Source organism: Lagenorhynchus albirostris, chromosome 12 (assembly GCF_949774975.1).
Source record: "Lagenorhynchus albirostris chromosome 12, mLagAlb1.1, whole genome shotgun sequence".
Classification (NCBI taxonomy): Eukaryota; Metazoa; Chordata; class Mammalia; order Artiodactyla; family Delphinidae; genus Lagenorhynchus; species Lagenorhynchus albirostris.
In genome coordinates this window covers 86,391,943-86,404,359 of record NC_083106.1, presented here as the reverse complement: position 1 = coordinate 86,404,359, position 12,417 = coordinate 86,391,943, and the positions used below count along the sequence as shown (strand labels likewise).

Here is a 12,417-nt window from a genome sequence, read left to right as displayed (position 1 = left end):
GTCTTTATTTTAGAATAGTTTTAGATTTACTTAAACGTCACAAAGATAGTGAAGAGAAACTGGACACTGCAACCAGTTTCCTCTACTATAAACATCTTGTGCTATTATGTTATGTTTTTCACAACTAATGAACTGATATTGATACATAATTTTTAATTAAATCCCATATTTGATCTGGATTTCCTTAGTTTTGACCTAATGCCATTTTCTTTTCCAGGATCCAATCCAGAATACCTCACTACTTTCAGTCATCATGTCTCCTGAGAGTTCCTCAGACTTTCCTTGTTTTTGACACCTTAACAGTTGTAAGGAGTATTAACCAGGAATTTTGTAGAGTGTCCCTCAATTGGGACTTGTCTGATGGTTTTCTCATGGTTAGACTGGGGCAATATGATTTCAAGCTGAAGATCATAAAGATAAAGTGACATTCTCATTACCTCATATTGAAAGTTTTGCTATTAACATGACTTATCACTGTTGATATTAATTTTGATCACTTGGCTTAGGCAGTTTTTGTCAGATTTCTGCTCTGAAAAGTTACTCTCCCCCTACACCCCATTTCCATACTGTACCCTATGGAAGGTAGTCACTAGTTACAGCACAAACTTAAGGGGTGGGAAGTTATGTTCAACCTCCTTGAGTGCAAAGTATTTGTCCAAATTATTTGGAATAATTCTGTATAGAAGATGTGTCTATTATTCCTATTTATTCACTTATATATTCTATCATTTACTTTTATCAGTGTGGACTCATGAGTATTTATTTTATAATTTGGATAATAAACCAATACTCCTGTATTTTGCTGCTCAAATGATTCTGGTCATTAAGAGCATCTTCAGTTGGCTCCTGTGTTCCTTTGAGATACTCTCATGGTTTAGTTTTCTGAGTACTTCATTGCTTTCTAGTATTATAAAATTCTCCACGCCCATTTGTACATTCCATGTCATAGTCCCAGAATCAGCTAGATCTCTAAGGAGATCTGGTTCCTTTCACTGAGAATGACATAAGAAATAAATATTTAAGCACCGGGAAAACTTTGTTATTTTTAAAATAAAATCTAAGTATTTTATTGATTGGGGTTGTTTAGACTATTCTCTATGCGTCTTTAAAGATATATAAATAAATATGTATTCAATTCTACTACCCAAACATTATAAAATATTACCTACTGTATAGATTTTACATATATATGTTAGAAAATTATTTAAAATTACAATTAAACACTTGAAGAATGTTAATTTCCAGCAGGCAATGTGGTATTTATATGATTTATCTCATTTAATTCACATTCAAATCAACGAGGTAAGTATTTTTAATCTCCGTTTAACAAATAAGAACACTGTAATTTAGTGAGTTTAAATATATACTAACTATTTGAAGTTAATCAAGCAATCATATATTTGATTAATGATTATAGAAGATACTCTCTAAGAAAATTAGGTACAACATATAAGAATATCTCAGTTGATAATATAAAGTTGAGCAGCATTGTGGTTAATTGTATGTTAACTTGACTGGGCCATAGGCTGCCCAGATTAAATATTTTTTCTGGTGTGTCTGTAAGGGTGCTCCCTGATGAGATTAGCATTTGAATCAGTGGACCCAGTAAAGTAGATTATCCTCCCATCTACTGAGTGAGCATTATTCAATCTGTTGAGGGTCTGAGTAGAACAAAAAGTGAAGGAAGGGAAAATGTGTTCCTTTTCTGCCTGCCTGCTTGAGCTGGGACATTGGTTTTCTCCTGCACTTGGACTGGGATTCACACCACTGGCTCCCCTGATTCTCAGGGCTTCAAATTAGACTGGAATTTCACCACCACTTTCCTGGGTCTCAGCTCGCAGACAGACAGCAGATCATGGCACTATATCTTATCATGGAGATTCATTATGAGGAACTGGCCCACACAGTAATGAAGGATGAAAGCTGTCATGATCATGTCTGTCTGAGTAAGTATATAGTTATAGATATATAGATATAACTCCCATTGTTTCTGTTTCTCTGGAGAACCCTGAATGACACAGTTTTTAAATTCCATGGCATAGAAAAATATACTAAAGTTCAAGGAAGTATCCAGTGATTGACTTTCTGTATACTAGTTTGCACAAAAATTTATCAAAACATATATTTTAGGGCTTCCCTGGTGGCGCAGTGGTTGAGAGTCCGCCTGCCGATGCAGGGGACACGGGTTTGTGCCCTGGTCCGGGAAGATCCCACATGCCGTCGAGCGGCTGGGCCCGTGAGCCATTGGCCGCTGAGTCTGCACGTCCGGAGCCTGTGCTCCACAACAGGAGAGGCCACAACAATGAGAGGCCTGCGTACCACAAAAAACCAAAACAAAACAAAACAAAAACATATATTTTACAGGGCAAACCATACATTTTACTTTTGAAAAAAAATATAACTCCTTGGCTGAAGCTAAAAATGTATCATCAAAGTTGAAACAAAATTAAAAGTATCAGTTAATGGCTTACTCTATGTTAAGCACAATATAGCTATATTCAAAAATCAGATAAATGGTTACTTTAGAAAGAAAGAAAAAGCAAACCTTGACAATTTCATGAGAAATTGAATAATAGGAACAATATTTCAAATATAACATGATAGCCTGCTTATATTCTTCCTTACTTTTTATTTTACCATTTGCTTGTAAGATGGTCTTTCTAATAGAAAACTAAGAAACTTGACTGTTTTAGTGGGTATATAAACAAAGCTCATTTCACTCTTATTTCTGCCTAAGGGATAATTGGTTGGTCACTTTAGAAGCTGACTTTAAGGAAATGAAGGCCCCATAATGTTGTTGGGAGACTGAAATGAGATCAGACAAGAGACATAAATGCTCTTTAAAGTTAATTATGTTTGCTTTTTCTTCTCTCTCAGTGGTCATTACCTTTAAATGGAGCCACGCATTGACAGGAATGATTACCAGCATGGTCAATGCAGGTGGCTCCATTCTTGCGGGGATATGAAGCACACTCATCTACATCTATCTATTTCATATCTTGTACCTTTGAAAAAAGTTAACAGATTTTAAGTTTCAATAAGTCAAACAGGTGCCAGGTTATAATTCTTAAATTTGCTCAAGCATTTTAACCCTAAAGGGGATGATGTTTGAGATGAAATTCATCAGATAAGAATGCCACATATATTAGTGTCAGGGCTCACCTTACTACAGACTGCAACAACTTCTCTTGGAATTACTAAATGCAGACTAATTGCTGAGTTGGTGGATAAAGACTGCTTAGATGTGAACTAATTTATCTTCTGATTTGGAGTCTAGAGGTAGAATAGATGTTTCAGGTTATTGAAATGCAAATCAAATGTTAGGCTAAAGGAAATTTAAAGAGGAACAAAAAGGAAATACTAGTGAATCAATAACATCCTGACATATGTCCCCCAGGGTGAAATGCTCTTTATAAAGGCACAGTTTTCAAATGGTACTTACCAATAAAACCAGTGGGACAGATGCATTTGAATTTATCCATGAATTCTGTAGATGTAGTGCTCTGGAGGCAAGGTGATGAATCACATTTTTTTCTATTAATTTTATAAAGCAGGACTATATGGAAAGAAAGGAAAACAGAAATGTCCAGTCACTATATAGCCCTAATATTTCCTTTTAACTATTCTGCAGTGCAGATTTCCCATTAGTGCTCCACCTACAACTGTGTTGCTAAAACTGACTTTTCATATTATATCACTTGCATTGTTTGTCAGTTTGCAGAGAGCTAAAAAATGTAACCTAAACTGACACTGAATTGATTATTGACTTCTGACAACTAATTTTTTGCCAATATTTAAGAAAAATAGAAAAAAAAAGACATTCACACATAACACATTGTACTTATAAATTAGATGAGTGGTAATCTTCCTAATATTATTAAATATTTTTTCTCTAATATGGTGAAATGAATCTGGATTGGAGAAAAATTACTGTTACATATATCTAAATAGGAAAGAGCATGAGTAATTAAATAGAAAATCTATTTGCATTACTATTTTCACTGACAAAATAAAATATTAAGTGACAATATGACATTAGAACATCAAGTTAAAGTGAAGAAAAGGTGAACACTAACACTAAAAATGAATTTAAATCCACTGATTAATAGTTAACGTGAGGGCTTCCCTGGTGGTGCAGTGGTTGAGAGTCTGCCTGCCGATGTAAGGGACATGGGTTCGTGCCCCAGTCCGGGAAGATCCCACATGCCGCGGAGCAGCTGGGCCCGTGAGCCATGGCTGCTGAGCCTGCGCGTCCGGAGCCTGTGCTCCACAACGGGAGAGGCCACAACAGTGAGAGGTCCGTGTACCGAAAAAAAAAAAAAAAAGAATAATAAATGAAAACTTTGTTTATACCTTAAAAATATTTATTTGTTAATTTGCCTTATGCATCAACTTTGTGAAAAAAATATGGCACATTTAAAAACCTGGGTTTGTTCTTTGTAGTCAAGGATATACCAAAATTCATCTCTCCAGAAGACCTTGCTATCTGTCATGTAATTTTAAATCTTCTCAAGTTTTTGTTCATGATAAATAGTACATTAAGTTTATATAAGTGGCCACATATTTCCTGAAGATTATTGTTCTTAAGAAGGTTAACCACATAAAACCAGTCTCTTAGGTTTAATAGGAAAAGAAAAATACACTGTTGGATTCATGGTTTTCAAAACAAATATGACTTTCTCATTGCCTAAAAGTTATGCAGTACTTTTATTTCTCAATCATTCTCATAGGAGTAGAATTAGGAACAGTTCGTGAGAGTTAGATATTGAGCAACATTTTAACTTGTAATGATGGCAGTTAGATGGTATGTGCTTGCATATAAGGAAAGTATTAAGAGTTCTGCTACTTTTTCCAATCTTGGAAAGTAAAAGTCTGTCTATTATTAGCATTTCCTCCTAATGTAAAACACATACACAGACACACACACACACAACTACATAAATATTTTAACACATCACAGTTCATCAAAATAAGTGATATACTGTATTGACAAGGACTCCTGTAAGAGTTACCATGTTACTATGGTAACAGAATGGGTGTGGTGTATAAAAAAAAATTATAACTTTTAAACATAAGTGTAATGGACTTACAGCTAATGATTCTAAAAAACTGGCTCATTTACAAAAGCAAAATATTCATTCAACTCTAAATATATCTATTTCTGTGATGATGTGAAGATGTAGTAAGATAATCCAAGCAGGTATTATATGTTCAAATATTCTCCTGGAAAAAATTAATATGCATGTGTATGAGATGAATTGTATCTTCTAAAAATAAAGAATTACTTCCACCTCAAATTAACATTTGATTATCATAATTTTGGTTAGCAGGTGTGCCCACCCTGAAATCCATTCTGACACAGGCAGAAAAAGGTATGTGAAGATCAACACAAGTGCTCCCATTTGCCCAGGCATCACTTAGGCACTCATCTACCTCAATCTCACAGTCTCAGTTAGAAACAAGCCAAGAATTTACTTCATTATAAACATGTCAGTGATGGAACTTACAACTGAGTCTAACATTATGTTCAGAATATATGAGATTTTCAACGTGTCTGCAAAAAATCAACACATTGCCTAATGCTATTAACTAGACTTTTACTCTTTCTGTTTTTGTTCTGACGGGACTGCAACTGTGGCTTGATTCTCATCTCAGTGAACCTAGGAGAGTTCAAAAAGTCCGTTATCTTCTTAAAATTAAACTCATTTATGAGTGTTTATACATAACTGTACGGTGTTAATCAAGTTGACTTTCCTTTGATGTCTTTTCCTTCAAAAACTGTCTGTTATACATATTGACATGCTTGTTTCTTTAAATTACTGTTGGTTCACAAATTGGCCTCAGTACACAGAGGGCAAGGAGAGATCAAAGAAAGAGGCAGATCTTTCCAGATTGGAAGGCAGCAGGTTTAATACGCAAGGGAACTCACTTATGAGGCTTGTCTTGTGTGCCACATGATGACTAGATTTCAGCACTCACCCACCAGAATCTTAAAAGTTTATATAGAGGCTGTAACTGGGTCTAGTGCAGATGGTCTTAACAACACTTTACTCTCTCAAGGCTTCATCCTTGAAACAGCTCCTAATGTGGGAATAATTGGCAGATCATACATTTCTAGGACAGGGAAGGGGATGAGGGACCTCTGATTGCCTGGGTCCAGTTCTCTGGTCAACTGGCAGTCACATCCTCCTGATGACTTCTTCCAATGATTAATGTAAGCTAAATTATTCTCATTTTCAAAAATTACTTTAGATATTTCCTATGAGAAAAAGATGATAAAGGGCTTCCCTGGTGGCACAGTGGTTGAGAATCTGCCTGCCAATGCAGAGGACACAGGTTCGAGCCCTGGTCTGGGAAGATCCCACATGCTGTGGAGCAAATAGGCCCGTGAGCCACAACTACTGAGCCTGCACATCTGGAGCCTGTGCTCTGCAACAAGAGAGGCCATGATAGTGAGAGGCCCGTGCACCACGATGAAGAGTGACCCCCGCTCGCCGCAACTAGAGAAAGCTCTCGCACAGAAATGAAGACCCAACACAGCCAAAAATAAATAAATAAATTAATTAATTAAAAACAAAAGATGATATGTTTTTAGCAAAAATTTTTAAGGATAGAACATGTAGTGAGATTTGTCTTCTGTTTACTTGTGGTACTCATCATCTGAACTTCCTTGTACTTGGAGAATTATCTACTCAATGACTCTTTGATAAAGTTAGAGACCACCTCTCAATATAGAAGGTGAAAATGCAAAATATTTTATTTCCCAGTCTCAGATACCCCTAAATGTGAGTATGCAACATAAAGCTGGCTAGTATCATGGACCCACCATGAGATTTGAAAGGACACTGGTGATGGATGAAAACGGGGAAGGATAATTCATTTTTTCTGCAGGTGGCAGCATCAGGACAATCACCCAGTTTTCAAGTGCCCCAGCATCTGTGTTCCTCAGTGTCAGGACATCCCTCCCATGGATGCTGTGATAGTAGACAGTGTGTCCTTGTCTGCTATCTGGCTTCCCTTGTTCATGTCAGATTTTCAAATCTGGTTCTAGATATTAACTTTAGCAGACAAAATCTCCAAAACAGCTGCTATAAATATCAAAATGTTAAAAGTATTATAGGAAACTACATTTAAATAATTAAATTAAAATAGAATGACAAGGACACAATAAACATGGGATTCCAACAGGGAAATAAAAACTATAAAATAAATAAAGGGAAATTCTATACTTGAAAATTCAAATAACTGAAGAAAACAGTTTTCTAATTGGGCTTAATAGCAGATGTTATGGGGCAGAATAAATAATCAGTGAATTTGAAGATAGATCAATAGAAATTACGTATCATAGTCAGAATCCACTAGCACCCACTGAAACACTAAATAATCCCATAAAAGTTAACTTTGTTTCCAAATCATTGGCTTTTGTTGCATAACATGAAGTTGGGTTTTAATCATATTTCTAGGCAACCATTTCTATCTTCATTAACTTATTTTTCTCTTTCTCTCTTTCCCACCTGCCTCTTGGATTTTCCCAAGCATTAACCATTCATCCTGTTTTCCTCCTGTGTCCTCTGCATTCAGGACTTTTCTTACACTCCTGTAAACATATTCCTTACAACCATAGTTCTGGTCCTGGCTTTTGATTTAATTCCTAGTATTTGTGTCAAACTTATTCCTAGTCATATTGTTTTCTCAAATTAAACATCTCAAAGAACTAAATTCTTCTCCAATTAAAATGTTATTATCAGTAATATAATAATTCATATATACAATAATAGTTAACTAAATTCTCCTCAGGTGCAAAATTTAGGAATAATTTTAGATTATTTATTCCATGCCTGATACTTAGGAAATGAATGTATATTGGTAATCACAACACATACCAGTAAATTTTATTTGCAGAGGGAGTGTTTTTATATACAAATTTATTTACTGCAATTTTATTCAATGTTATTGTCATGTTTTGCATTATAACCTTTAGCAAAGTGCCAGGAGCATGTCTTATTTAAAAACAAATGAGGAAAATAAAGCCATCATATTATGAACATGTTTATGATATTAATGTCATTAAAATAAAATAATAATTGAAACAGGGAATTTAACAAGTGTAGTTTTAGAAAAAGTTGTTTATTTAGTTTGTCTATTATATTAAAGACAACAGAACTATATAACCCCAGTATAATGAGGAAAATACTGTGTATTTTTCTATGTATTCCAATATCTGGATGAACATTTAAAATTCAAAATTTGAATTTTTTATATTTATGTATATTATATACTGAGTGTTATATATTTTATAACAAATTTCATGAAATTTTGTTGAAAGTTTTCCCATTTATATGCATATATATTTACATTATTTTTGCATACAATCATTGCATAATAGTTTACTATTTTCTTTATAAGTAGAAAAATTTCTGATTTTCATATCTAAAGGTATTTAATTACATATTCTGACTAATGGCTCCATATTGCACAATTAACCAAAACACTTATTTTTCTACCCTCTGGAAAGTTCTGTAAAGTAAGGAATTAAAAAAAATAAAATAATCTTCAAGAAGAAAGAGATTGATTAAGGGAAGTTGTCTTTCATGGAATGGCTATTTCACGAATTTTACATTGATGAAAGCTAATATGAGTAAGGTAATGATGAAACATGGACAAAGCTGAGAAGGCTCTTCATGATTGAGTCCTAGAAACAGGTCAACAACTCCGTTACATTCCTGAGGAAATTCAATGGACAATAGAGAATTTTTTAAAAAGTTACACTCATTTTCCTCAGGGAAATATGGACAAATATTACATCCACAAAATGAGAATAAGATGATACATAAAGGAAATAATCAAAAATAACTTAAAAGACTCATTAGTATTGACAGTATTATTGTGAAAATAAAATCTATTATAAGAGTAGGGAAATAGAGTGAGTCTCTAAAAACTATATTACAAAACTGTAGTAAAGGAAAATCTGAGAGAAAAATGAAGTCATATATAAAACCAATTCAAGCATACCATCATGCAAAGGAAGTACAGGGATAAAAGAAACATCAGCTAGTTGATAGAAGAAATATGCTACAGTTTATGAGACATGCGTTGTTATTTAGGAGCAATAAAAGATCTAGTCTTGTCGTTTCATTACCACAAAATTTCAAAACATCAAGGATAAACAGAAAATTTTAAATGTTTCTGGAGAAAAAAAAACACTTGGAGTGATGAAAATAATAAATTTGGGAATTCAGTGACAAGATATCACATGATAATGGCTAGGAAATATCATTGTCTAAATTAGAACATGAAATCAGTGAGTGCTGAAGAAATTATTTTTTCAAGGATAGTTTTGTGGCTCCATTCCACATATAAAGTGGATGTGAAGCTGTACTACATTTGTAAAACTTACTAATAAATTAATTTATTTTTTATATACAAAGGAAGAAGTCAATGAGAAATTTCAGCAGACATTTTAAAATGTACAAAGAAGGTCATGGCATGAATAAACAAAACTTTGACTTAGTTTGAACAATTGATTCACTGTAAAAAATGAAAAGCTATGTGATCTCAAAGGTAGAAATATTGTCCTTCAAATGGATTTGGGTTGCAACATAGGAAACTTCAGAAAAGAAATATAATTCAAGTGTCACTTCTTCAATGAAGAGTATTTTCATATTCATAATAAAGTAAATGTTGGTGACTTGTTTTCAACTTTTTTCAAGCAAACACAGATGGTTTAATTATACTTACATTAATGTATTCAAATAGAGTCAAAGTAAACACAAAATTTTGGAGGTGAAAAGGGTTAACTGGGAAAGTGAAGAGTAAGAGCAGTATATCCTTAAATTTAATAAAAGTCAGGATAAGTTATATAAATTTGATTAAGAAATAGAAGCTTAAAGGTATTATTTGACATGGTCAACATAAGAGCTAAAAATAATATTTATTGAGAGAAAGATGTAGAGGAAATGTGGATCAGGGAATTAATTAGAATAAGATTCATACAGACAATGGAGAACCAATAAAGTCTGTAATTAAATTACAAAACTCAAAAGGAAAATTAAAATTTTGCATGAGCAAATTAAGGCACTAACAGAAGAAATAAAGTAAAAAACTATTTAAATATGTTTGTCTGCATTTCAGCCTTGAAGGTAAAGCTGTTCTGAGAGTCTGTTGCTTTTTTATTGGAAGTTCTTTTGATTTCATTTACCATGTTCATTGCTCAATTTGATTTTTTTGTTTGTATCTAAATACTGTAACAGTCTCAATAATGTTTTGTGAAAATATCTCATCTCTTATGAGATACTTGAATTTAAAGGGATGAGTATACAAGGTTAGTGTGAAGTTCATAAAAATGCCTAGTTCTGTGACTATCATTAGGTAAATTAGGATTCAAGGTTCTCAATTTTTTTTTTTTTTTTTTTTTTTTTTGCTGTACGTGGGCCTCTCATTGTTGTGGCCTCTCCCATTGAGGAGCACAGGCTCCAGACGCACAGGCTCAGCAGCCATGGCTCACGGGCCCAGCCACTCCGCGGCATGTGGGATCTTCCCGCACTGGGGCACGAACCCGTGTCCTCTGCATTGACAGGCGGACTCTCAATAACTGCGCTACCAGGGAAGCCCAAGCTTCTCAATTTTATAATTAAAAAAAACAAAGTTAAATTTACCTTTAAATCTCAGTTTTCTATTTTGCTACATATAAAGCTTTCTGTGACACATTTACCCATGATTCATGAATTATTAAATTATGTAAAACAGATTTTATAGTTAACTAGAATAAACACATTTAACTATATTTTAGTTAATTTATAATCAGTATCTCTAATTGAATAAGATATTTGAATAAGATGATTGCTTTTTTCTATAAAAATAAAGAATCATATAACAACAGGAATGTGGATTTAGTAAGAGAAATAAATGTAAAGAACTCCTTTAAGAAAAGTTAATAGCTGACAGATTATGAAATATCTTTATCAATTTCTTGCAAAGTAAAAAAAAAAGTCACTGAACTGTTTGAGAACCTGAAGGTGGCATTTCTATTCCACTCGGTTATAACTACAATAGCTTATATGCCAAAACAGAGCAAGATTTCCATCTAATGGAAAAAAAAAAGATTGTTTTCTTTAACCGTGAAAAACATTTTATTGAGTTTCTGTGCATCTCTCTTACTATTACTTTAGATACAAGGGATTTTCAGAAAAAAAGCTTGAAGTTCTCTAAAATCACCTATTTTGTTGGGCGGTTTATCTATCTATCTCCAGGTCAGACCAGCTGGATCAGAATTACCCAGTATTTACTATCCTTACATCCACTCACTTCTGTCATCCCCATAACAACCTTACTAGGCAGGTACTGTTCTTATTTCCACTTAAATGTGTGGGATTTGTGTGAATAGAGGTTATATAACTTGCTTATGCCCCTCACCTGGTCAGTGATGAACTGTAATTTAAATTCAAGCAATCTGCTGTCAGATATATTTGTTCTTTATACTGCGTTCATTTTAAAGTGATCTCTTACTTCATATAATCACCCCATATATTTCTGGTTATTCATGCTCATAAAATAACTCATTTGATTACCAAATGACATGTGATTCTCCCCTCATCTCCTGTTCTGGATTTCCCTATCAAAATGCTGTCTGTTGTAATGTCTACTGCCAAGGATTTTGGGTCCCTAAAATCTCAAGGAAAGAGCTTTATTCAGAATCACTCCAAAAAGTTGAGGCAGGAGTACTAAAGCAAACCAGTCCTTGTTTCCTATAATCACAAAAAACGAACTATTAATCTATTTCATTATCCATCCACTCATCTGTGCATACCAGTCAGGCCTGTCCTGGGGAAGATTTGAGAACAAGTGAAATAGAATACAGGAAATTATTCTTAACTTTGAAGAGTGAGAGAGAAAAATATAGTGGGTTTATAACATGAATTTGAAAATATGGCTAAAAAATGCCATATCTTAAAGATTTTAGTTGGTTCACTAACTTCATCCTAAATTTGTAGCAGGCAGTATAGAGGAAAAGCGTTGCAGTGTTCATTACATAACAATACATTATTGACTCAAGAGAAAGGACAACTGATACTAAGGCCAGACAGAAATGTCACTAGATGGTCCTCTTAGGGAGGGCATTACCAAGACATTCTTGCAGATGACAAGATGAGTTTCATATCTGTTTCTTTAAGTTTCCATCAATATGATCTATTTTTATGCCCATCAAAGTTCAAACCAGTAAACAATTCTGTAGAAATTTAGTACATTTTTCTTCTTAACTATATTTAGAAATGGATTATGGGATATCTGAGGCACAAGTGTATTTATTTATTTACTTATTAGTTAATTTATTTATTTTTGGCTACATTGGGTTTTCATTGCTTTGTGTGGGCTTTCTCTAGTTGCAGTGAGCAGGGGCTACTCTTTGTTGCAGTGCGT

The 12,417-nt window shown here is 33.8% G+C and overlaps 1 protein-coding gene across 1 annotated transcript in view; it reads right to left on the bottom strand.

The window, feature by feature from the left end:
* Positions 1–12,417, bottom strand: part of EYS (eyes shut homolog) — a 1,671,360-nt gene that overhangs the window by 1,295,168 nt on the left and 363,775 nt on the right. Inside the window, exon 11 of the mRNA XM_060167756.1 lies at positions 2,888–2,987. Within this exon, the coding sequence (XP_060023739.1) occupies positions 2,888–2,987 (100 nt within the window). The remainder of the gene's footprint in view (positions 1–2,887; positions 2,988–12,417) is intronic.